Source organism: Pangasianodon hypophthalmus, chromosome 2 (assembly GCF_027358585.1).
Source record: "Pangasianodon hypophthalmus isolate fPanHyp1 chromosome 2, fPanHyp1.pri, whole genome shotgun sequence".
In the NCBI taxonomy this organism is placed as follows: Eukaryota; Metazoa; Chordata; class Actinopteri; order Siluriformes; family Pangasiidae; genus Pangasianodon; species Pangasianodon hypophthalmus.
The window spans coordinates 29,135,785-29,160,525 of NC_069711.1; the positions used below are offsets into that span (position 1 = coordinate 29,135,785).

The 24,741-nt window shown below is 36.0% G+C and overlaps 2 protein-coding genes and 1 long non-coding RNA gene across 4 annotated transcripts; all 3 read left to right on the forward strand.

Moving 5' to 3' along the window:
- The first annotated feature begins 1,016 nt into the window (after positions 1-1,016).
- Positions 1,017-5,784, forward strand: ntan1 (N-terminal asparagine amidase). The gene is made up of 10 exons (XM_034298165.2): positions 1,017-1,242; positions 1,330-1,432; positions 2,318-2,383; positions 2,481-2,589; positions 2,703-2,776; positions 2,880-2,933; positions 3,034-3,087; positions 3,363-3,460; positions 4,913-5,026; positions 5,120-5,784. Exons 1-10 carry the CDS (start codon positions 1,162-1,164, stop codon positions 5,285-5,287), a joined length of 921 nt encoding a protein of 306 aa, XP_034154056.1. The 5' UTR covers positions 1,017-1,161; the 3' UTR covers positions 5,288-5,784.
- A 1,512-nt stretch (positions 5,785-7,296) lies between these two features.
- Positions 7,297-8,850, forward strand: LOC113538362 (uncharacterized). 2 transcript variants are annotated; one of them, XR_003403842.3, is made up of 3 exons: positions 7,297-7,432; positions 7,627-7,787; positions 7,873-8,850. It is a non-coding gene; the product is annotated as an uncharacterized LOC113538362 (long non-coding RNA). The 2 variants fall into 2 exon arrangements; XR_003403841.3 differs by lacking the exon at positions 7,297-7,432 and having other exon boundaries at positions 7,439-7,787.
- Positions 8,851-17,684: 8,834 nt separating this feature from the next.
- On the forward strand, positions 17,685-21,390 carry LOC113538358 (GTPase IMAP family member 4). Its single transcript, XM_034298167.2, has 4 exons — positions 17,685-17,904; positions 19,374-19,510; positions 19,619-20,383; positions 20,489-21,390. Exons 2-4 carry the CDS (start codon positions 19,480-19,482, stop codon positions 20,785-20,787), a joined length of 1,095 nt encoding a protein of 364 aa, XP_034154058.2. The 5' UTR covers positions 17,685-17,904; positions 19,374-19,479; the 3' UTR covers positions 20,788-21,390.
- Positions 21,391-24,741: the final 3,351 nt, after the last annotated feature.

The window sequence follows — 24,741 nt, forward strand, 5'->3', positions numbered from 1 at the left end:
CTATCCATTAGGCCGCGATTAACGTTGTTAATACAGTATTTGTTTTAGAAATCTACAATTTTCCCCATTAAATGTCATCAGGAAGAATCGATGACTGTATACTGTATATGAGAGTCACTGGTGAGAACCAAAAAACTTGCAACACTGTTATAGTACACAAAATATTTCTAATGCACTGTTATTACGGTCATTTTTACTTGTATAATTGTTCATATTGAATCCATTCAAATTTAAAATAATCCAAATTACATTTCCATTGCAAAGACGTTTAACAAATTTACAGTCAGATGAGATGACAACAGGGTATAAATGTAAAAATAAAATAAAATAAAATAAAATAAAAACCTTGACGGGTAGTAACATGTTATTAATAAATTAAATATTTTTATTTTTTATTTTTAATGACCATAACAGGTTGCTTTACTATTTTACTTCTTAAGAATGTTGATTCTTGGCCTACTCTTGGCTTATGGATGTGAAATATACCCATGAAGATAAAGAACCGTGTTAGAAAACAGGCATTTCTGTTCATTCGGTCTGGTTTGTAATGAAAAACAATCAAGTAGCTGGACTTCAGTTGTCCATATTGTTCTGCTTAATAAATCTGAAACACCAATCCAAAACATTCCAGTATAAATATAATAAAAGAAACCATCAACACCTGATTCCTTCATTATCCCACAGAATTCCCTCTTAATCTCACCCAAACTCAAACTCAAATCTGTCTCAGTGGGTAGTAAATCCTGTGTAGTATTCTGAAAAACACTTCTTTCACCTTATTATTAATATTCCACTGGAGGACCAGAGACACTGATGTTAAAAGTATCCATTAAATATGTATCATTCAAATTTGCATACGTTTGATCTCGGCGTCATCAGGGCACGGGCTGTGTTCCAATCCGCGTACTTGAGGACTTGGCGCGCGCGAGCACGACGGGCAAAGGCGGAGAGAATTCTACAGCACGAGCTTAGAAGAGCACTAATTAGCACACACGTGCGTGGATTGGAGCGCAGCCGCGATGACGATTTGGGGGCGGGTGAATACAGGAAGTGCGCGTGCTCACAGGCAGAGTTTCCTGGTGTATAAATATCACAGAATAAACACTTGATATTTGGAGTATTTGTAGGTGAGGAATAAAAAAAAAAAAAAAAAAAAAAAAAATGCCACTCCTGACTCAGAACAAACGAATCGACCGTGTAATATCAACAACTGAGCTGTTCTCGAAATATTCCCATTTAAAGGTGAGTGAGATGACTGAGGCCTGTGTGTGTTACACAGTTTGTAAGCGGAATTAGTAATATATGAGATTGTTTTTGTGCTTCCTGAAGGAAAATGCCAAAGTATTTCGCTCCAAACCCCTTGTGACAGTGGATTCAAAGTGCCTGCTCTATGTGCAACAGCGGGAATTTGCAGCCACAACGCCGGCAGACAGTGAGTCTTAATGCTCCTTTACTTCTGCATTGTTTATTTTACTAGAAAACTCACAAATAACAGTAAACACAATTTGTGGACACCTGACCATCACACCCATATATGCTCACTGAACATTCCATTCCACATTTAGTCCCCGCCCCCCGTCACCACCGCCACACCCCCCACACCCCATCCCCGTCCCCTCCGACCCTCCATAAATAACATGAAGGAGAAAGAGTTTCCAGTTGTTCAGGATGGCTGTCCCATTAATATTACTGTGTTAAGCCCAACTTTGAAACGTTGTGCATTTATACAGGTTACACTCCTAAACAGTGTGACATTACTGATAAATTTAGTATGGTTTTAAGCAGAAATGATTTTGTGTGAGACTTCCATCACTGGATAGCTACGTTAGGAGTGTAGCTCCAGTTGTTGTTCTCCTTTCGCCTGCTCCCGTTAGGGGTCGCCACAGCAGATCATTGGTCCATGTATATTTGATTTGCCACAGTTTTTACGCCAGATGCACTTCTTGACGCAACCCTTCCCAATTTTATCCAGGCCTGGGACCGGCACTGGGAGTGCACTGTTGTTTGCAACCCCAGTGGCTGGAGGTGGTTCCCTAGCCGGAAACGAACCCAGGCCGCAGCGATGAAAGCGCCGTGGCCTAAACACTAGTCCTCCAGGGACCCAGGAGTGTAGCTCCAGTGTTACGTTAAAAAAAAAAAAAAAAAAAAAAAAAAAAGACAGCCACTATTGAACACCAAACATGATTTGGCTGATTGACTTTATTTGGTCTCAATGGAAGTGGAAGTGGAGTTGTAAATTTTTTTTGTAATACTGAAATGCTCAGACTAACAGTACTGCTATTTAACTGTATAACATTAAATCTGCATCTTTCTGCAGACTCTGTTTCAGTTATTGGCTCTGGGGATGCAACAACATGTCACTTAGTAGTCCTGCGCCATACAGGTAACAGTGAGCACCTGTACTCTCTTTCAAATCAGTGTTTTATTTTTAACATTGTGTCTTTGTGGCAGTATCATTTTTGTTCATTCCACCTTTAAAGGAAGCGGAGCGACTTGTTTGGCTCACCTGGACGGCTCGAGCACGCGGACTGAAGTTCCTCTCTTAGTTAATGCCGTCACGTCACTAAGCAACCCAGCTAAAGCAGGCAGGTGAGACTTTTGTAGCCTTCTTATTGTGAAACCACACCATGTTGGTTCGTTACATTGTTCTCAGTGACAATGTTCATTTTATAAAGAAATATACTGTATATATTTTTTTTCAGGTTAGAGCTTCATCTCATTGGGGGGTTTGATGATGACAACAAGACGTCACATAACCTCAGCCGGGAAATCTTCGGTATGGAGACTTGCACCAAATCAGAGTTTACCTACAGTCTTTAAAATTTTGCCAAGTTATTAAATGTGTGTGTCTGTAAGGATTGTGCGTTTTTATTTTGCAGCGGCATTTCAGAAACAAAAGGAAGAAATTCACATAGAAACCTGCTGCATTACTGGTAATTTGGTATCATATGCACATGCTTGAATAACTTTTTTTTTTTCGCATCAGTATCCTCATCATACTGACACTTATTGACATTATTCTGTGTTTTATAGATATGAATGATGTTGTGACAGATGGGATTCACAGACCAATTATCTATGGAATAGGTAACATAGAATATTCTCTGACCTAGCTAAACACTGTTTATAGACACCAAAGTGGCAATTTATTAGACAATTTAGAATAAGCAGCACTGTAATGTGATGCACCAATGTAGTCGAAGGATCTGGTATCAGTGCCAGATCTTTATCTGCATTTGCTGTATGCACAAGTGTTAGGGTAAACCTGATATTCTGTTAATGCACTGTATAACACACAGTAGCACAACACAACGGATTACACTTGTGATACTGATATAAATGTGTGTGTGTGTGCTTGTTAGGTGTGAACGTTAAAACAGGCGATGTTTTCCCAGCCGTGTTTCCACAAAGAGGACCTGCTGAGGACTTGAGGTCTGCACGCAGCTTCTCAGGTGGACAGGTATCAACACAATCATGTTTAATTCTGGAGCAGCTTCTGTCTTTTATGTACTTATGAACACCGTATTTTTCAGACTATAATGTTTTTATACAAAAAAAAAAAACATACAGTGACATGACCTATATGCTGTAATTTTCATGCTAGTCTAATGTTGTCATCTGTAATTTTCACAACGCTTTTATACAAACAATGGGCCTTTTTTATCAAGCTGGGTATGAATACATTTATTCCTAAATCGTTCGCAGGAGCATTTACCACAATTTAAATGCCACAAAAGAAAAATGTTCCCATCCAAGAAGAGTTTCAGAGGTTTTTTTTTTTTTTTTTTTTTTTTTTTAAATTAACATGAATTTATGTATGAGGAGACTCACTAACGTGAACCTTGATTGTTTGACTTTAATTCGTATAATTGGCAATGAGTGACTGCAGGTTTATATATGGATTATGCTGTTAAGTTTAAATAGGTTATTTATTTCAACTACACGTAAATTTAATGAAAATTTTTGTCATGAGTGAATTCTAATTAATGACTTGAAAGAAAGCAATTTAAAAAAAATCCATAAATTAAGACAAATATTTAATTAGGACAAAAGAAATGGTGCCCTATTAAAGAAGGAAGAGTTAGTGTGTGTATCTGGTAGGCGATATGCTGCAGTGGCTGAGCTGCACTAGCTGTTTAGGAGGCACTCTTTCACCATTTAGTGTGTTTTCGTCATCTTCAGCTCACCATATTTTGCTTTTTATGGAGTTTTGTGGGAGTCAGTAAATATAAATCAGCTGTGATGGGAATATGATTGGTTATTTTAGTTGGATTGAAGTAATCACCATATGTACGTGAGTGTGCAGAAAATCAGCGTTAAAAGTGAAACTTTTGTAATAGGGCTGCGCAGTATATCGAAATTATCGAAATATCGCAAATGCAAATATTGCACTATGCGTATAGCAAGGGCTTGCGATAACTGAATCATTTTAGTACTTCTAAAAGTTAAGGCAACGCAGATAGCAGAGAATGCTTACTTTTCCCCAAAAGATCATGAAACATGTATGTTGGTTATGTCATTTTCAGTTTATATATATACACATACATACCTACATACATACACATATATAATTTACACTGACTTTACACACTTATAGCATTATCGTACTGCATATCGAATTATTTAACAAGTTATCGCATATCACAATATCTTCAATATCATGCAGCCCTATTTTGTAAATATGGCAGGATACTTAAAAAAAAAAAAAACGTTTACACATACTTGTACTAAATGACTGATAAATGAGGCCCATTAAAACCAAACACGAAATCCATGGAATATCATGCTCCCCAAAAATTCAGACTTCTTTTAATTCTGTAGTGTATATTACTGAAATCACTGTAATTTATATAGTTTCTACAGTCACATATAGAAATTACAGTTGTAAAAAATTAAAATGTAATTTTACCAGCTAGCCGAGGTGTACGACTGTAGTAAAGAGCAGCTGAAGATCGGCCCATGCAGATGGGCACCTAGCACAGACATCGCCTTCTGGCTGGATGAAGATGATGAAACAATCTTACAGGTAACTACAAAATTTGATTTATTTATTATTCTTTACCTGAATAATTTTTTTAATCTGACTAACATTTTGCTTGATGATCTCTCCATCTAACAGTACCTGTCCACGTCTCCTTATGCTGAGCCACCTCATTTCGTCCAACACATCAAGTCCACAATCCGCTTCCTGCTGGAACACCCGAACACCGACGCTCTGTTTCCCGGAGGCCAGCCGCAGCGCTTCCAGCGATCGGAGCAGGGAGAGTGGGAGAGAGTCTGCCCTTAACACTCATCTCTGCACTTAACAATCAACAACACTGTGACCAAACCAAAGGCCTTTACAAGAAGCGTTTACTGGCTGTACATGTTGCTCTTTCATGATAATCTATTTCTCTTAGGATGATCAGTTCAAGTGCTTAGCAGAGATTTGGATTATCATAAAAGGGAAACTTCTACTTGGAATGGATAGATGGGATTATCTTATCTAGTAATGCATCAGTTGAAATTTTAGAGACTGTACAGAAAAAAAGCCCTTTTATGGACTCCTAAAGCTGGATATGGACTTGTTTTATACAGTGTACAGTGTTGTACAGTGATGAAAAAATGTATTATGTGACTTTATTTCCTCTTATATGTATCATAAATGTGGCATGATTTGTGACTGGAGTGTTGTGTACCCTTCCTGAGTTATGAAGAAAAAAAAAAGTGCTGCATATCCTTCAGAAATCCTGCAAGTTTTTTTTTTTTTTTTTTTTTTTAAACAGATTTACGGTATAATAAACATTCAACTTGATATCACAGTGGTTCTTAACTGGTACTCATTTACTTTTAAAGGAATCTGATGTTTCCTGCTTACAACCTGCCTTTCAGACTTACAGCCTTTTACTGAACTATTTATTCTGTACAATACGTTGGATGGCTTAGAAAATTCTCATACTTTTAGGTTGAGACTTAAACAAATAATGGATAAATCTGTATTTAAGTCAAGACCAACTCTGAACTATTGTTTGTTAAAGAAATAGTTTATCTCAGAAGTGTTTCCTGTTCAAAGTTTGCTTCTTTAATTTTGCACCGGAACTAAAAAGTATTGGAAATCCCTCTCATCTGAACTCTTGTCTGGACGTTTGTCATGCGATACACTCTACAAATGTTGGGTCAGGTAGTTGGGTTGATGTGACCCAAATTGGGTGGATAATAATGGGTAACCTAACATGGGTTGGGGATGCAGACCTGAAAGAGAACAGGCACGTTGTTGCATGAAGATTCATTTTCTGGAATTTTCCACTGCGCCTTCTGAGACACAAAAGCAACCAGAAAAAGTCATCTGCAACATCATCTGCAACTACAAACAATATAAGCTTTTGTTCACATTTAATTCAGAATTTAGCTGAACCCTTAAAAATTATATTACTGTATATTAACTAGACATTACAGTATGTAGGCAGTAACGTTTTTAATGTGTAGTTAGCAAAAATACGCTAGCTAACCTTGTTTGAGGGGAGAATATGGCCAAAGTTGGCTTCTCATTATAAAAATGACAAATTACCTTTTATTCGTAAGAAAAGAGTAGATTTTAGATGAGTAAATTCTTACATGAGTATATTTACATTAATGTTAAGTTACCTAATTTTGTGCTGCAACATGCAGTAGCTGTTGTTACTTCTAGCTAGTTAAAAAGTACCCTGTGCTTTAACCTGTAATATTATCTAAAATTAGCAGTTAGGACTGGAGTCAAGTTAATCAAGCCTGTGTGTGATATTCGTCACGCTTGATTTCAAAATGTACACATATGATATCGAGTTTTTTTTTTTTTTTTTTTTTTTTTTTACCATTTTTGCTGATATGGAAAAACCTGCTAATACGACATGCCATAAACTGGGTTAAAAAAATCTACTAAATATTCCTGGTCAAAATCCTAACACAACTACAACACGTAGTACTGGATTTCCAACTTATGACAATTTTATAGTGTAGCTACAAAATCCTTTTTTAAACACACACTTTTGAAAAATAACAGAAATAGGTCGAATACGTTAGAATACACATAATATCCAGCTCTACAATATGATGATATCTTTGGGATGGAAAGATCCCAGACTGTGCTAAGCAGAAAAATAATTCCTTTTTTTATTTATTTTTTTAAAAAAAAATATTTATTATAGTAACACATGCTTTGTCAGGACCTTGTTCTAAACCATTTGCAAGCCTGTGTGACATTCATTTAATAAACTTTAAACTATTTTCAGGGTCTTTTATGCTGATATAGGAAGTTGTCTGTGACTCCTGGAAGAGAACCTGGAAGAGAAACCTCTCTGGAGGAAGTTTGCCAGATTTCTGAAGAGATGAAGCCAGCTGTCTGACTCCATTTTACAAAAACGTATAAGCACGAAGAACCTATACAGTGCCTGAGAAGTTTTCACAGCATTCCAAGGTATTCTTTCTTTTTCCTTAAAATACACACTGAATCTCAATTTTTTTGTATAACAATTCCACACATTTCGAGGTTTCATTAATTCTACTGCTGTGCATAGTCACAATGCCCCTTCTTTGTGCTTTTATTTTGCTGTGATTATGTGATTTTGCTGTGATTATGATATTTGCTGGTCTAATTACACACAATCTGAGGCAAAACCCAGCCATAAGTGGAAAAATGCACTCTGAAGGAGAGGAGCAGCAGAAACCGATACTTCAGCAGAGAGGGAATAAATCACTCCTGGACAGGATGAAAGAAGACGAAGACATGTTTAGGCACAGAATTGAAAGTCTCCCTGGGAACCGTCCTAATAGTAAGTGTAATTTCACTTTACAGATGTAACCTTTTTTCATAGTCCAGTGTTATATAATTTGCTAAATTCAGTCTTTTATTTCCAGTGAAAAAAGCAAACAGGGATTCTGCTGACTTGAAGGATGCAGAGACTCGGACACACCAGGACACTTTAGTGGAATTTTTTTATGGCAAAAATTGATCATCTATTACTGTATTTGATGAAAGAGACAGAAAAGAAACACTAATCCAACAGATGTGCTAAAATGGGAAACACGTTATAAATTAAGATAAATTAGCTAGGATTTCCGTAGCACTCAAAGCGTTTTGAGTCTTGGTGCAACTGCATTACAAATGATTTAATCTGGTCAGTATTACTGCTCCATCAAAACATTCACACTATATTACAGAACACTGTTTATAACTGTGCACTTTCAGCTGAGTCTCTTCATCGTTCCAAGTATTTTCCCCATGTCTTTTTGCCAGTCTGCTGCTATTGTTTTGCACTATATAAGCTACAAAGGTTGTATCAGGTCTGTTCATAACAACTTCCTCCATTCTGATCTGTTATTTCATCCGTTTTTTTTTTCCTTTCTTACCATTCTTACATTTCAGATCTCCTACACTCCTGTACATACTCACGCTCTCTGACAGAGTTGTCACCAACTTTAGGCATATTACTGTTGTTAATATTTAATAACAATTTTATTATGCACAGGTATTTGTAGGTAATTCAAATTGAACTGAAAATGACAGATACTCCTAAATTTTTGAAATTTCTTACGGAGTATAATAAAGTGGTATTATATATGCTTTCACTGAATGGGTGGGGGAGCAGGGGCAAGTTTGTTATTTTCATTTTCTGTTTTTTAAATTTTTAGAAGGGTTTTGGTGTTTAAGCCTCTGCTTTCCTACATTTCATTTTAAACTTTATATACAGTATGTCATGTTCCCTTGGATGTAAAAAGCTAATGGTTAACTAAATGTAAAAAATGTTTGCTTAAGTCATTGAGCAGCTGAGCAAGCTGTATCAGTGTTTATACTGTACTGTACCTTACCTTTACAAATAAAATTATTTGATTTTAGTTCTCCGTTTAGTTGTCTGTTTACTCATTTTAATAGATTTTGCCTTCCTAGTAAATCATAACAGATATTATACTATGGAAGGAATAAAACACATGGGGGTGTGCTGTTATAGAAAAATAATCAATGACAAGGTGGTGTAATATAGCCTGACATAAAAAAGCTGAGTTACTCTTACCACCCTATGTTATAACAACTATAAACAGTCATTCCCTCACTAGACTGTTTTTCTGTCTCTCTTGAAGTTAATAAGACAAAAAAGCTTGTCAGGAAACCAGAAAGTCCAAAGTCCTCTGTCTTGGAGATGTTCATATGGTGGGACAACTTTATTTTAAGCTTTCCTATGTTAATATTATGTTATCATATTATGTGGAGAGTTCGCCATACAAGTCCTTGTCAGTGAATAGTTACTATAGAATGAGAGCATTCATGTAAGATATAATTATCTGAGTTATAGCCAGCACTACTGTCAGAGACATGCTGTTATAGAAAATTAATCAGCACCTTCTGACCATTCAGATTTGAGAATTCAACAGCACTATGGTTATAAGGGTAAATTAATCAATTGCTGAAAAATATACGTCACCAAAAGCCAAGCAGTGTAAATGCACTTAGCATTATGTGTATATATATATATATATATATATATATATATATGTGTGTGTGTGTGTGTGTGTGTGTGTGTGTGTGTATATATATAAATATATATAAATATATATATAAAATATATATATATATAATATCATAACAGATATTATAGTATGGAAGGAATAAAACACATGGGGGTGTGCAGTTATAGAAAAATAATCAATGATAGGGTTGTATATATATATATATATCAGTACAGTGTAGGGTAGTGGTGATATGTAACTGAGCAAAAAGTGATTTTTTTTTTACATGTTCTCTGGCAGAAAGAATAAATAAGATATAGTATTAGAATTGTAACTGTAAATAAATATTTCTATATTCGAATCATTTATAAAACATTTTAAAAAGTTTTAAACTTATTTCAGAAAATAAGTTCACACTTCACACTTATTTACTGTGATTGCATTATGGCATATCTGTATTACAGTATACAGTAAAATAAGCAGTGGCTCGTAGATTTTGGTGGGACAGGTCGACATTAATAATGACACGGCCTCAAACTTAATTACTGTAAGCTCAGAGGCTGTCGCATGACTTATGCTATAGGCTACAATCTGGTGAATTTTTACAGTATTAGTCATCCAACATACAGTATTTACAGTATTAGTCATCCAACATACAGTCTAGCAGCTTGTTTTGAGAGGAATTAGATGTATCTTAAATTGTTTTCGAGGTAATATCATTAACCAAGGTTGACAGGTTTCAGCAAAACTTTCACCCCCAACTACATCTCAAATGCCACAAAAAAAAAAAACTTTTCCTCTCCAAATCTTTGCAATTTATCTTAGAATTGAAATGTTTCGGTACATCATACATACACGTACATGTTGGCGTTTTGTGGAAATGTATTAGGTTTAATTCAGATTATTTGCTATAAAACAAGATGTAGGTGGCTGCAGAGTATTTAATTTTTTTTTTTGTAATTTGGTAACCCTGTCATTTACTGTCCTGTCCTCCTCCTCAATAGGAGGAGCATGGGGCAGAGAAAATCCTGCCCCTATGGATATCTGTTAGCATCGTTGCAGTTTTCATTTGTGCTGCTTACGTGATATTCAAACTGTAACCATAAAAATTGGCTACCACCGCTTTCAAGCTACAACCTCCAAAGTTTCAGCTTATGATGAATTGGGTTTCTTGTGGGTTTTTTTTTTTTTTTTTTGAGTTTTTTTTTAAATTTCTTATAATGTTCTAATAGGGGGAAATCATAAAAATATGTCTACAAACGTAAAAAAAAAAAAAAAAAAAAAAAAAAAAAAAAAAAAAAAAAACTGAATTTTTAGAAATGGAGCATTTCAAAGCCTGAGCTCTACCTACAGAAGTGTAGCTTTAAACTAATCTCTACCACTTTTTCTCTAATTACCAAGGCTTCTAAAGCTGGTTTCCAAAAAATGATTACAAAAAGTACTGTAACATTGCTTTTAAGATAAATGAATTTGAACCTGAATAAAACATACACTATATGGCCAAAAGTATGTGGCCACTTGATCATAACACCCATATGAGGGTCTTCCCGAAACTGTTGCCACAAAGAATGTCATTTTCTAGAATGTCTTTGCATGCTGTAGCTTTAAGATTTCCTTCTACTGGAACGAAAGGGAGCAAACCTGTTCCAGCATGTTCCAGCAAACCTGTTCCTGTGCACAAAGTGAGGTCCATAAAGATATGGTTGGCCAAGTTTGGAGTGAAAGTGGAACTGTGGAAGAGCCCTGGCCTCAAACCCACTGGTCACCTTTGAGATGAATTGGAATGACGGCTGCACACCAGGTCTCTTCGCCCAACATCAGTGCCTGACCTCTTGTGCTCTTGTGGCTGAATGGGTCACTAATCCCTGCAGCCATGCTCCAAAATCTAGTGGAAGAGTGGAGGTTATTATAGTCACAAATGATGCACTTAATATTAATGCCCATGCTTAATACCCAGGTGTCCACATTCTTTTGGCCATACAGTGTATAAGGATTTATGAGAAGGACTGCTACAATAATAGAAAAGAAATATTAGTGCTCTCTTCCCATACATACTTCAGAGCTCTCAAGGTTAGATTAGGTTCAACTTTATTGCCATTGTCAGAGTACGAGTACAGAGACAACTTCCATCTGCTCCTAGTGAGTGGTGAAAATATCAGTCACACTGGATTTAATGGCTTTCAAAGCATTTCTGTCGTGTATGATCATGTGCTTGTTCAAAAATATCCACAGTCCTCAGTGTTTTTTTATTATCTTTTTGTCATTTTACGCAAGATCATGCCACTTTCTGATCTCATTGCACGCATTCTGAAGCAAAACCCAGCAGTAGGTGGAAAAATGTGTGCAGATGTGCAGGAGCAGGATAAGCGGGTGCTTCAGAAAAAAGGGAATGAATCACTTCTAGAGAGGGTGGAAGAAGACGAAGACATGTTTAGGCACAGAACTGAAAGTTTCCCTGGAAAACTTCATGATAGTAAGTAGAATTTTCCTGTATAAATGTATAGTATAAGAGATGAAGCATCGGTATATTAGATGTATAAATTCAGAGTATAGTGATGTGGCATTATTCTGTGTTTCCAGTGAAAAAAGAAAACAAGGATTCTGTTGACTTGAAGGATGCAGCGACTTGGACACACCAGGATATTTTACTGAATGGAAAATATTGATCATTTATAGCTGCATGGATGGATAAGCTAGGATTTCCATAGCACTCTCTCCAAAACTGAACTCTCTCCCCTCTCTGCCCTCTGCTGCCCTAAGAGTCACTGAACTGTAACCCCTCCAACGCGCACACACACACACACACACACACACACACACACACACACACACCCCAAATCACACAAATGCACAAGCTACTTTTACTACTGCTGCTCTCTCTTGTTTTGCACTAAAATGTAAATATCTACACACTCACATATGCCGTGAGTGTCTATAGTGTACATATTGTATTTTATTTTATTTTAATTTTTTAAATTGCTTGTCTTGTTATGTTGGTTTCTCACACCATGGGTCTGAGGGAAACGAAATTTCAATCCTCTGTGTGTCCTGTACATATAGCAGTTGACCAGTACATATAAAGTGTCCAGTACATATAAAGTTGACTTTGACTTTGACTTTAACTTTGACTTAAATGATTTAATCTGGCAAGTATTTTGTCTAGATTTTATGCTGCTCTTGTTTTGCACTATACAAAACTTCATAAGTTCTGCTGATAACAAATTTTCTTCCATTCTGGTTTGTTATTTCATCCGTTATTTTTTTTTTCTTTCTTACCATTCTTACTCCTATTTGTCCCCAGGTTTATATTAACCACTGTTGATCTGTTGATGTCTGATCTTTTCATGTCTGATTATCTATTCCCTCTCTGAAACAACCTTGGGATTATATATTATATGTATTATATAATAATGATATATATTTAATAATTATATTTATTATATTGGGATAATATAATACAGTTTTATATGCTATAATTGGGTGGGTAGGGGAGCAGGGGCATCCTTGAAGAATTTCAGTCAGGTTTCAGGCCCTATCATAGCACAGAAACTGCGCTAGTAAAAATCACAAATGACTTGTTTTTAGCTTCGGACCAAGGCTGCATCTCAATATTAGTCTTACTTGATCTTAGTGCTACATTTGAAACTATAGATCATAAAATTCTCATAGATCGCTTACAAAAACACATAGGTATTCAGGGACAGGCATTAAAATGGTTTAGATACTACCTGTCTGATCGATACCATTTTGTAGATTTAAATGGAGAACTATCCAGTGTAATGCCAGTGAAATATGGGGTTCCACAAGGATCAGTTTTAGGACCTCTGCTGTTCTCAGTTTACATGCTTCCCTTGGGTAACATCATTAGAAGACATGGGATTAGTTTCCATTGTTATGCTGACGATACCCAGTTATACATCTCATCAAAACCAGATGAAATAAATAAATTGTCTAGATTAACTGAGTGTGTTAAAGATATAAAAGATTGGATGACTGATAATTTTCTATTACTAAATCCTGATAAGACAGAAATATTACTTATTGGTCCAAAAACCAGTACACAAAAGCTCTTACAATTCAACTTGCATTTAGAAGGATGTTCTATTACTACTAGCTCGAGAGTGAAAGATCTGGGCGTAATATTAGACAGCAGCTTGTCTTTTGAAAATCATATTTCCAATATTACTAAAACAGCCTGCTTCCACCTTAGAAACATTGCCATGCTTGGGAACATTTTATCTGTATCTGATGCAGAAAAGCTAGCTCATGCATTCATGACCTCCAGACTGGACTATTGTAATGCATTGCTAGGTGGTTGTCCTGCATCTTCAATAAACAAGCTACAGTTAGTCCAGAATGCAGCCGCCAGAGTTCTTACTAGGTCAAGAAAAGATGATCACATAACCCCAATATTATCATCCCTGCACTGGCTACCTGTTAAGTTTAGAACTGATTATAAACTAGCACTACTTACGTACAAGGCTCTAAATGGTTTAGCTCCCACTAAAAATAAATACAGAAAGGACATTGTTCATATCACACTCTCCAGTGTCACCCAAATGAGGATTGGATCCCTTTTGAGTCTGGTTCCTCTCAAGGTTTCTTCCTCATATCATCTAAGGGAGTTTTTCCTTGCCACAGTCGCCTCAGTCACTTGGGCTTGCTCACTAGGGATAATTTTGTCTAACATCTAGGACTGTTTGCATGTTTTTGTTTCTGTTTGCATGTTTTTTGTTCCTTATGTTCTGTAAAGCTGCTTTGAGACAATGTTCATTGTTAAAAGCGCTATACAAAATAAATTGAATTGAATTTTTAGAATAGATTTTGGTGTTTTAGCCCTTGTTTTCCTATGTTTCACGTTTGTATATAAAAAGTTAGTGGCTATGTAAATGTACACAATGTTCATGTAAGTCACTTTGAAGCTCATCCCTGTTTATCCTGTACTGTCTTCCACCCTCAATACCTCAATACCACGACTGAAGTGAGACCCTTGAGCAAGGCACCGAACCCCCAACTGCTCCCCGGGCGCCGCAGCAAAAAAGGCTCCGGGTGTGTGTTCACGGTGTGTGTGTGTGTGCACTTGGATGGGTTAAATGCAGAGCACAAATTCCGAGTATGGGTCACCATACTTGGCCACACGTCACTTCACTTTTTTTTCACTTTTACTGTAACTTATCTTGGGCGGCTAGTGGTTGGAACCACCACCTTTGTTTTTTTTGCTGCATTTTATTCATTTTAATAGATTTTGCCTTCCTAGTAAATAATAACAGATATTATAATAAAGAAGGAATAAAACACATGGGGGTGTGCTATTATAAAAAAAAACATAATCAATTACAGGGTAGTGTGATGTAGCCCAATGCGATGTTACTGTCACCAGCCTGAAGTGAATTATTTTCCAATAACTGCTTGTCTCAAAGTGTTTTTCCCTCTTATATTACAGATATTTGCTAATGAACTTATTAATAAATCACTTTTTTTTTAGTGTTTATAGTCACATTCAATGTTGTGGAGTGTCCTCAAGACACCTTAGCTTCTGCTATCACTTATTTTATAACAACTATAAACAGTCCATCATTAAAACTCCTTTTCTCTTTCCTGACGTTACTATGACCAAAAAAAGCTTGTCGAGAAACCAGAAAGTACAAAGTCCTTTGTCCTGGGGACGTTTCTGTGGTGGGACACTGACCATTACAAAGGGCTGACCCTGGAGACAGCTTCCAGAAATATTATATATACGTCTCCTTACAGAAAACCTTTATTATAAGCCTTTTTATGTTAATATTATGTTATCATATTATGTGGAGGGACCGTACAAGTCCCTGTCAGTGTATTGGTACTATAAAATGAGCACATTCATATAATCATTTGAATTGCAGCCAGCACCATTTTCAGAGCCCTGCTGTTATAGAAAATTAATCAACACCTTCTGACCAATCAGATTTGAGAATTCAGCAGCACCCTGAGCTGTGGTATAAGGGCATGTGGTATTTATGGAGCGTTTAATTAGTTGTTAATTAGATAGATGGTTATCCCTTTATAGCTGGCCAGCACCATTCTTTTTCTTGGGTAGATTAATTTTTTAAATGGAGCTACCCCATCTATGCTGAAAAATAGAAGACTGTTTATTGCTTATTGTTTATTGATAGGCATCAGCAGAGAAAAAAATCTAGGTAAGATTGCATATAGAAAACGCTATGTAGTATTAATGAAGTATTAATGCTTTCATATAGACATACAGCGCTCAAATTCAAAAGTGAAATTGGGGTGTGGCCTGGGAAAATTCTCACCTGGTCAAATGACAATTTCTACTATATAGCTTCTACCACAGGTTTTCTGATGGGTTTCTCAAAGGGTGTACTTAAAAACGCTGCAAAATAGGGACTCTGTAAATTGAAAATAATGCCTTTGCATCAAGTGTGAAGTGACCTTCAGTGAGTGTGTGTGTGTGTCGTTTAAATAACAAGATAATCTCCATCAGAGACACTACAGTAGCAAATCAATATTCTATTAGTGTCAATAACTTACACACCAACAATTTGCCAGAAATCTATCTAGATATTATCTCTGTATGTTAATGGTACAGACTTTGGATTAAAATGTCTTTTGGAAAAAAATATATTTTTGTATTTCATTTTTGCTTAACCTGTTGATTCTTGAAATTTGTACTTTGAAGTAACATCCAGAGTCCTCACATTTCCCAACATACAAATAAGGAACAGAGTATCCTTAAATATAAAGTAAAAATCCACAGGACTTTCAGATTCATTTCACTGCCATCATATTACCATGACAAGAACATACTTGCCCCGTTGCACATTTCTCTAACCTTGTTGGTTCTTTTGTGTATAGCAAATAGAAATAGAGCAAAAGGAGAATAAATAAAGATATATTCTAGCTGTGAACCTAATAGTCCTCCACATCTCACATAATCACTTTTACAAGTCTGAACACACCTTTCGCACAACTGGTTTATTCAGACATCAGTGCATGGATTTTTTTTTTCTTTCATGAATCCATTACAAGATTTACATCCACTTACTTCCTGCTGTGTCCTGTGTTTTATTCCTAATTTAACTTTTAGGTAAAAACAAAGTAACACCTGAGACATTAGTAATAATTTACTATGGGTTTCAATTTACAATACTGTTCCATATCATTAATGTGTGAAGAATGACACAGTAACACCTCACTCATTAGTAATGTGTTTCACTTTATTACAAAGTTGTCTTCATGATAGGCAAATGATGGTCATAACATATTTATTGCCTAGTATAGTATAGTAAAGTGAGATGCAAAGCAACACACTGCAAAAAATGACATCTTAGCAAATGAAATTTCTTGAATATAGTCAAATTTATCTAATATTTCGTATTATAAGATTACCATAAACCAAATATAAGATTATTACATTTTCTTTTTACTAATTTCAAGCTTGAAATAGTCTTGTTGCTAGATATTTTTTCTCATTTTAAGCATTTCTTTCTAGAAAGAAGCAAATATATGCCAATAGAATAAGAAAATGTAAAACTTAAAATGAGCAAAAATGTCTCGAAATAGGTTTAATAATCTTATATTTGGCTTACTGTAATCTTACAATAGGAATTATGAAATAAATTTGACTATATTCAATATATTTTCACTTGGTAAGATTTAAGTCAGTTTTTGCAGTGCATTCATTATTCATTTATTAGTTATTATTTGTAATATTAAAGCTGTTGCAATGCTGTAAGTAGAGCTGTGTCAATGAAAGAGGATTATAAATTGTAACTGACACTTAATTATTTATTCTTGCTGCTTTCTGTTGCTGCTGAGTGAATCACTCTCAGAAGAAATGTATGTGTGGAGTTGAATATCTTTACCTTAGGTTTATAAACTTATAGTTGTATAAACTTTTGGACTCAACTGTAAGAAAAATAACGTATTAGGCTGAGTGTATTATCAGAAACCTGCGAATTGCCTTACAGTTATAGGAATAGCTATAGGTTGTTATAGGAAAATAATCACCTTCTGAGCAATCAACAGCACTGTGGTATTCATCAATTTCAAATAAATACAATAATATGCTTCTATGAGGAGGTGTGTCCAGTGTTTTGATGGACAATATATAGTTGTACACAACATTTGATATGGATTATGATAACATATCTTATTTCAAGACGTTTTTTAATCCAGTCCACAGGTCTGGACAGGTGAGCAATCACTGTGTGAACTAAGTTAAACTTTACACTACAATACCATCGTATGATAAAACGTCATAACTTTGTGCAATAGACACTCTCTAGGACCTTGAGGAGTTAATGATGTTCTTCCTGGTATGTTAGTGAAAAGTGTACGCCCTCGATGGCCTGATAGAGCACCTGACTTACCTGAACTGAAGCCATCAACCGTACAGATCCACACAACCCGGAAATAACCTACTTGACAACATATCATAAAAATAATGTAAGTAATTTCTTCTCATTTTAGTAATCTTATACAATAGTGTTATTTCTTGATCAAAACAGAAAAGGAATAAAAGGTTTAAAGTTTCATAAACCAAGTCTCTATTTTCAGTTTACACGTATGACGCAATAGCATTTCTTTGCCAGGTTATGCTAGAAGTTACAAAACAAATATTTCAAACTAAAACATTTTCCCTTGAACGAGTTTCATTTAAAATTTAAGAATATGAGAACTTCTTTTAGTCCAGGTTGTGCAAGAATATTAGACAGGTTCATAGTTTTGTTGTGCTTACTATTAATCTAAAATATGGAAAAAATACAATACAATAAGCAAGGAATAAAACTTTATAAAAAATGTTATAAGAAGCTTTCATGTTATCTGTAGGCACATATGATGCAATAACATTTCTTTGTGTTTTAATGCTTGTGTATTAATGTGAACAACAGTGTCTATTTGGATTTTTTTTTTATAGCTATACTAGTAGTTTAAGCAAAATGTTTATAATTAACTAGCAATCCCTGACAAATGATAGTAAGAAATCCATTTTATATTTTAGCTCTGTTCAGTACTATATTCTACTAGTACTACTCTCTACACTTCTCTACACTTGTGTGTAAAGTTGCATTATACAGTGGCTTGCATAAGTATTCACCATCCTTGCACTATTCCAGTTTTAACAGTGTTACAACCTGGAACTGGATGAAATGATCTTAATTAGGATGTTATGTCATGACTCTACAAACAGTAGCCCATAATATTGACATAATATAGTTATAGGTTGCAAAATAATTAGCAAAATATAGTTTGAAAAATTATTTACTAATAAAAAATGCAAAAGTCGTGATTGCATAAGCATTCGTCCCATTGCTGTGGAAACCGAAAAATTAGTCCTGGTGCAACCAATTGATATCAGACGTCACACAACTAGATGAATGAGGTTGATTTCCACAGTGAAGCATGGTGTTAGTAGCATCATGTTGAGCATTACAGTTGTTACACTGATTCTCTGATTCATGTTCTCCTTACCTGATCACTGACTTTTGGGGGACAGCCTCCTCTAGGCAGAGTCGTGGTTGTGCCATGTTATTTCCATTGTTTAATTATGAATTTAATAGTGTTGTTGCAGATGTTTTGAATATTTTTTATAAGCAAATCTCGACTGATACTTTTCCAAAACTTTGTCCCGGGTGTGTTTTCATAGCTCCTTAGTCTTAATGATGATGTTTCTTTAAGTATGTTCTGTAACAAATGAACAGGTGTGTTTGTATTGAGATCATGTGATACTTTAATTGCACACATGTGATACTTTAATTACACACAGGTCAATTGCACACAGGTCAATTAACAACCCCCCAACCTACCAACAGGGTGAACAGTTGCACTGTCAACTAATTTGTATTCTTTGAAATTCTTTGTAATTGTCCTAGTTACATTTGAGCTGACTTGCTGTGTTTTGCTTCTATGAACAGAACTCGATCTTCCCTTCCACAATTCTCAAATAATAACATTTGTGACGGAAATTCAAAGTGAACGTTTCATGGCAGCTGGATAAATTTCAACAGCTTTAATACAGCCATGGCAAGTGGATTCTCACCAACGGCTCCAGGTTAGATATCTTTCAAAATATTTTGCTTCTCTTGTGCATAATGACATTTGTACATCGAGAAAAGGTGTATTAATCCATAACATCTGTTGTGTTTTTGTGTTACCGAAGGAGGCCCACCTCCTATTTCAGACCGCAGGATTGTACTGCTGGGAAAAGCTGGAGCTGGAAAGAACAGAGTAGTCAGAGTCATCCTGAGAGACACAAAGCTGAATAAAGAGAGTGAAGAGTGCTTTTTATATGAAGGTGAACAGGCAGGAAGGAGGATCTGTGTAGTGGACACACCAGGATGGGACAGAGTTTCTATAGAGTGCACTGCAATGAAGATTAAAAATAAAATCACCCGAAGCGTGACACTTTGTCCTCCAGGTCCCCATGCTCTGATTCTGGTGTTGCCCGTAAACACTGGTGATGGACCTTCTCTAAATGAACTTAAATCAGCAATTCAGCACATGGAGCTGCTCTCTGAGAGAGTCTGGAATCACACTATGGTGCTTTTCCTGTGTGATGAAGATGTAGAGGAATCCACAATCAAAGATCACATTCAGAAAGCAGAAAAACTGCTGGAAAAGTGCAGAGGCAGACACTATGTTATGCGGCAGAGTGAACCTGAAACCCAGGTCCATGGACTCCTTACAGAGATAGACAGCGTGGTGGAAGAAAATCTGGGTGATTTCTTCCTGCCACAGGTTTACTATGAACTGATACAGAGCAAAATATCACAGGATATCAAAGAGTTGAAAAAAATGTACGAGGACAGAGAGGAAATGCTGAAACAAGGATATCAGAAAAGACTTAGTGTGTATAAAAAACAGGCTGAGGAAGAAACTGTGCTTCAGCAGAGACGTGGAAGTGCCCAGGCAACTCGTCCATCTTGTAAGCATAATTCTGTCAATGCAAGACCATTATATTATTTCAGATTATATCTATGCACAGCCACTGTATTATCCTTGACTTTCTCCTCTGTTTAAATTTTTGCAGTCAATGAAGATGAAAACCAGGCAGTGGATATTGATGACATCAAGCGCAAGTATCGGGATGATCTTCTGGCACTTGCAAAATATTACCTCAAACCTGTAGGTCTGCTGGTGTTGGCTGTGATTGGCGCTCTTATTGGATCGGTGGCTGGATCTAATTATGGAGTGTTGGGCTCTAGTATCGGGATCGTCATTGGAATCGTAGTAACAATTCCACTGGCTTTATGGCTGATTAACGCTGCAAGCCTGGCGCAACAGAGTTCAACTCTTGTGGGAGAGAGAAAATCTGAACACATCGATTAACCACTACAACTGTGAGATATAAAATTGTGTGCAAATTGGAGGTGCCAATAGGAAGGAATAAAACACGATAAGATGGGCACTTGTAGAAAAAAAAAAACACTAATGATGTGGTGTGAAGCGGCCCCCATGCAAAGCACAGTTATTGTTATCACTCTAAAGTTTTATTTACATTTTTATTTATTAAAGGAAGTTATGTTTTTATCCACTTACAGTTACATTTGATATGTGAAAAATAATGAGATTGTTGTCACATGCAGAGAGTGACCAGTATTTGCCAGTTATTCCTGCAGCTCCTTTAGTGTTGCTGTAGGTCACTTGGCAGCCTCCCTGATAAGTTTTCTTCTTATATATATATATTTCTTTCTTAAATATATATATATTTATTGGCAAATTTGCTTATACGTCATTCTGGGACTCAAATCTGTGCTTGTTTATACAGAACTTGGATGAATAAGATCCACTGAGTTTTCAACCTCTATAAAGTTGGTTTGAATGTTGATGTTGAATGTTGAATCATGTTGATGATTTAGAGAAACATGTCCTGTTCTGTAATTCACTCTATTTTTGGTATTTTTTCCTTACAATAAACTTTGTTAAGACATATTTAAGTTGTGTTTTTTCATGTTTGCTTTAATTTTTTTGCTGCGTTCCAAGGGGTCCCAGTTCCAATGCACACCTCCTGTCTAAACTACTAGATGCCCTGTGAAACTTTCTGGCAAGATTTCTAGGAAAAAAAAAATCCAAACCAAAACAAAAAATTACCAAAAAAAAAAAAAAGATTGTTCCTTATAAGTCTGCTAATATGTAAGGAAATATTTCAGTATGGCACAAAATGGCACAAAATGTAATTGTCTATATTTGTCCTTATACAATTTTAATAACTATTCATTTGTCACTTTTAAAAATATACTTTATGCTTTTAACGATTAAAAAATATACAGTATATATACAGAAGTGATGATGACCTCAAAATCGGACACATCTGTGAACCTTCAAATCAGATCTTTTCAAACATTTCCAGACCAGAAGTGTCATACCTATTAATTTTTTGTACTCTTCAATTGTAATTTATTCTGAATATGTATTAGAATATGTATGTGCTGCAATCTACAATATGGAGTTGTAATGTCATGAAGGTAGTAGTGAAATTCACAGAGTCTCTCTAGATAAATCCAACAGCAGCATCTACAGGACAGATGTAGACAGGGAGCAGCACAAACTGAAAGTGCATACACGTAATGCAGTAAATAACCCAGCAGGTCAAAGGGCAGTTAAATTATATTTAAAATATAAATAGCAAGGTTGAGGCTAGAGGCAGTGAGAGATGCCTTTTGGAGGCTTGGAAAAACATGTTAAATAGTAGCATGGGCATTTGTGCATGTGTGGATATGTATTTATTGACAAATGCATTGCTGTAACTGTGACAATGGCACAATGAGCACAGGATAATAACCTGTTTACTAACTGGGAAGATTTTGTCACAATGTTGTTTTCTGCTCATGTGCTATCTCCAGCTTGCCTTACACCAATGTCTTGGTGATCTTCGGGCAATTTATTACATTTTCATACTCTTGATGTGTGATAAGCAGTTTCACATCATGCTACATTCACAACTCTACTGTGTTTAAAGGTGCAGTAAGTGATTTTGTCAGAGGTTAGCCGCAGTTAGCTGTTTTGAAGCTCCGAATCCAAACAAATACATCCTCACCCTGGAGTTGATATAAACTTATTTCACAAAATAAATATGTAATATGTAATAAAACAATCAGAGGGCTCAACAGCTTAATCTATACATTTGAATTTACATTTGTTCTTTTTGCTGATGCTCTTATCCGAAGTGACTTACGGTTGAGACTAGATACATATGAGGGCCAAGGGTCTTGCTTAAGGACCCAACAATCTGTAGCCCAAAGCCTTAGAAACCACTTCCTGATGTGATGGCTGAGGATTTTTTACACAGGTAACAACATTTTAGACAGGTAACACACACTTAGCAAATATTCTGACTTGACTAATGCAACAAAACAAACACTTACAGCGCTCATAAAGAAATAATAAAAAAAAAAAGAGTAAAACAACATCTTCAAAATGAAAGAAGACTTAAAGTTACAGCTTTACCTCTGACTTTTACAAATCACTGACACTAGAGACTCTTCACCATGGCGAAAATTCACCATATCAATATTTACACACATTTTTTAAATGTGTATTTGTGGAGCATCCACCATTCAAGTCCTTGCGTAAGCTGTTACTATAGAAACAATAATATGTTACAGGAAGTGCATTCATATAAAGCTGGGACTTGCTTTGCAAAAATTCAGCTTGTCTGATCAACTGCTAAAACACAGGCTGAGCTGGTCAAACTAGCAGATTGTCTTTGCCAGCTGGTATTGAAGGCGTTATTATTGATCAATTTTGTTGAGTAATAAAGAAGCTGGAAAATCTTACCAGTCCTTGCCAATTTATCAGTTGGCAACTTACCAGTTAGCAAAGACGCTCTACCAGTTTGACCTGGGATAGCTGGTATAGTTGATCAGACTGAGCTGGATTTTTCAGCAGTGCTGTCAGAGCTGCTGTTATAGAAAATTAATCAACACCTTTCCCCTTCCACTGTCACCTTTGTTGATATATTTGGTACATATAGTAGTGTGCAGTTTGGGATGCATACCTCTAAGTATTTGAATGATGTCACAAAGTCCAGGAGTGGAAAATACTTTTACTTTACTTACTTTTACGTCATTACTATGCTCAAGTATTATTTTGGCATATTTTTTACTTTAGTTGAGTATTACTGAAATGGAATACTTGTACTCTTATGTAACTACTTTTGCAAAAAGGGCTCGTTACAAAATTCAGAGTTCTCTTCTTCTTTCATCCAGCTAATGATTGTATGCTACACTGTAAAATAATTGGCTGTAAGTTTTACAGTAATTTCCTGGCAACAAGGTTTAAACCTTTAAAACATGTTTACAGTAAAGTACTGTAATATCTTACATAGTATAAATTAACACATAATCCAGTGCATTTGGCTGATGCTTTTAAAAGACAGAGACTTACAAGTGATCCAGGATACAACTGAGTTGAAGGTTAAGGATCTTGCTCGAGGCCCCAATCATGGCAGTTTCCCAGGGCTGGGATTCAGACTTACAATTTTCCAATGTGTGACTCAAAACCTTAACCACTGAATCACCACAACTAGCTCGACCAACTTGCATTGATTCAACCACTTCTACTAGAGAATTAATTCACGCTAAATTGAATCAATATTTTGTACTATGTAAGATGATACAGAACTTTACTGTAAAATTTACAGTAACTTTTTTACAGTGTCTGTATCAATCGAGTGGCCTCAGTTTAGCATCCAGTCATTTCATCCTGCCTGATCCATCCTGATGCCCTACTTCTGGTCTTGTTCTAATCAGTTGAGATCGCTCACTGTTGCTGGCGGTGGCCCCTCATGGACGGCCTGAAGATCATTGGGATTGCTGGGGATGGTGTCACTTGGGGGCCGTGGTGATGCCTTGGGGATCTCATATGGGGAATTATATTGTGATGGATTGGGACTGTGATTGCTGTGGTGGCTTTGGTGCTGCAGTTGCTGTGGTGGCTTTGGGGCTGCGGTTGCCGCGAGCAGCTTTGTACTCAGTACTCTATCAGTGGACAGTGGATAGGTTTAACAGACCGGACTTCATGTGAAAACTGTGATGAATTTACTGGTTGCACAATTGCACTATTTGTCCATATAGTACACAGTTATAGAAGGGATTTATTTATAATTTCATTATCCGTTGCACCCAGATGATGATGGATTCCCTTCTGAGTCTCATTCTTCTCAAGGTTTCTTCCTCATATCGTCTCAGGGAGTTTTTCTTTGCCACCGTCACCTCTGGCTTGATCATTAGGGATAAATTCACATATTTACAATTTATTTTGGTTTAATTTAATTTGAATGTA

Bases quoted from the DNA above. Each gene is read 5' to 3' on its own strand.
- ntan1 (XM_034298165.2), top strand. From the start codon at position 1,162: ATGCCACTCCTGACTCAGAACAAACGAATCGACCGTGTAATATCAACA. The intron at 1,433-2,317 runs GTGAGTCTTAAT...ATCTTTCTGCAG, and splicing joins AGCCACAACGCCGGCAGACA to ACTCTGTTTCAGTTATTGGC. The intron at 3,088-3,362 runs GTAACATAGAAT...TGTGCTTGTTAG, and splicing joins ACCAATTATCTATGGAATAG to GTGTGAACGTTAAAACAGGC.
- LOC113538358 (XM_034298167.2), top strand. From the start codon at position 19,480: ATGGCAAGTGGATTCTCACCAACGGCTCCAG. The intron at 19,511-19,618 runs GTTAGATATCTT...GTGTTACCGAAG, and splicing joins ATTCTCACCAACGGCTCCAG to GAGGCCCACCTCCTATTTCA. The intron at 20,384-20,488 runs GTAAGCATAATT...AAATTTTTGCAG, and splicing joins CCAGGCAACTCGTCCATCTT to TCAATGAAGATGAAAACCAG.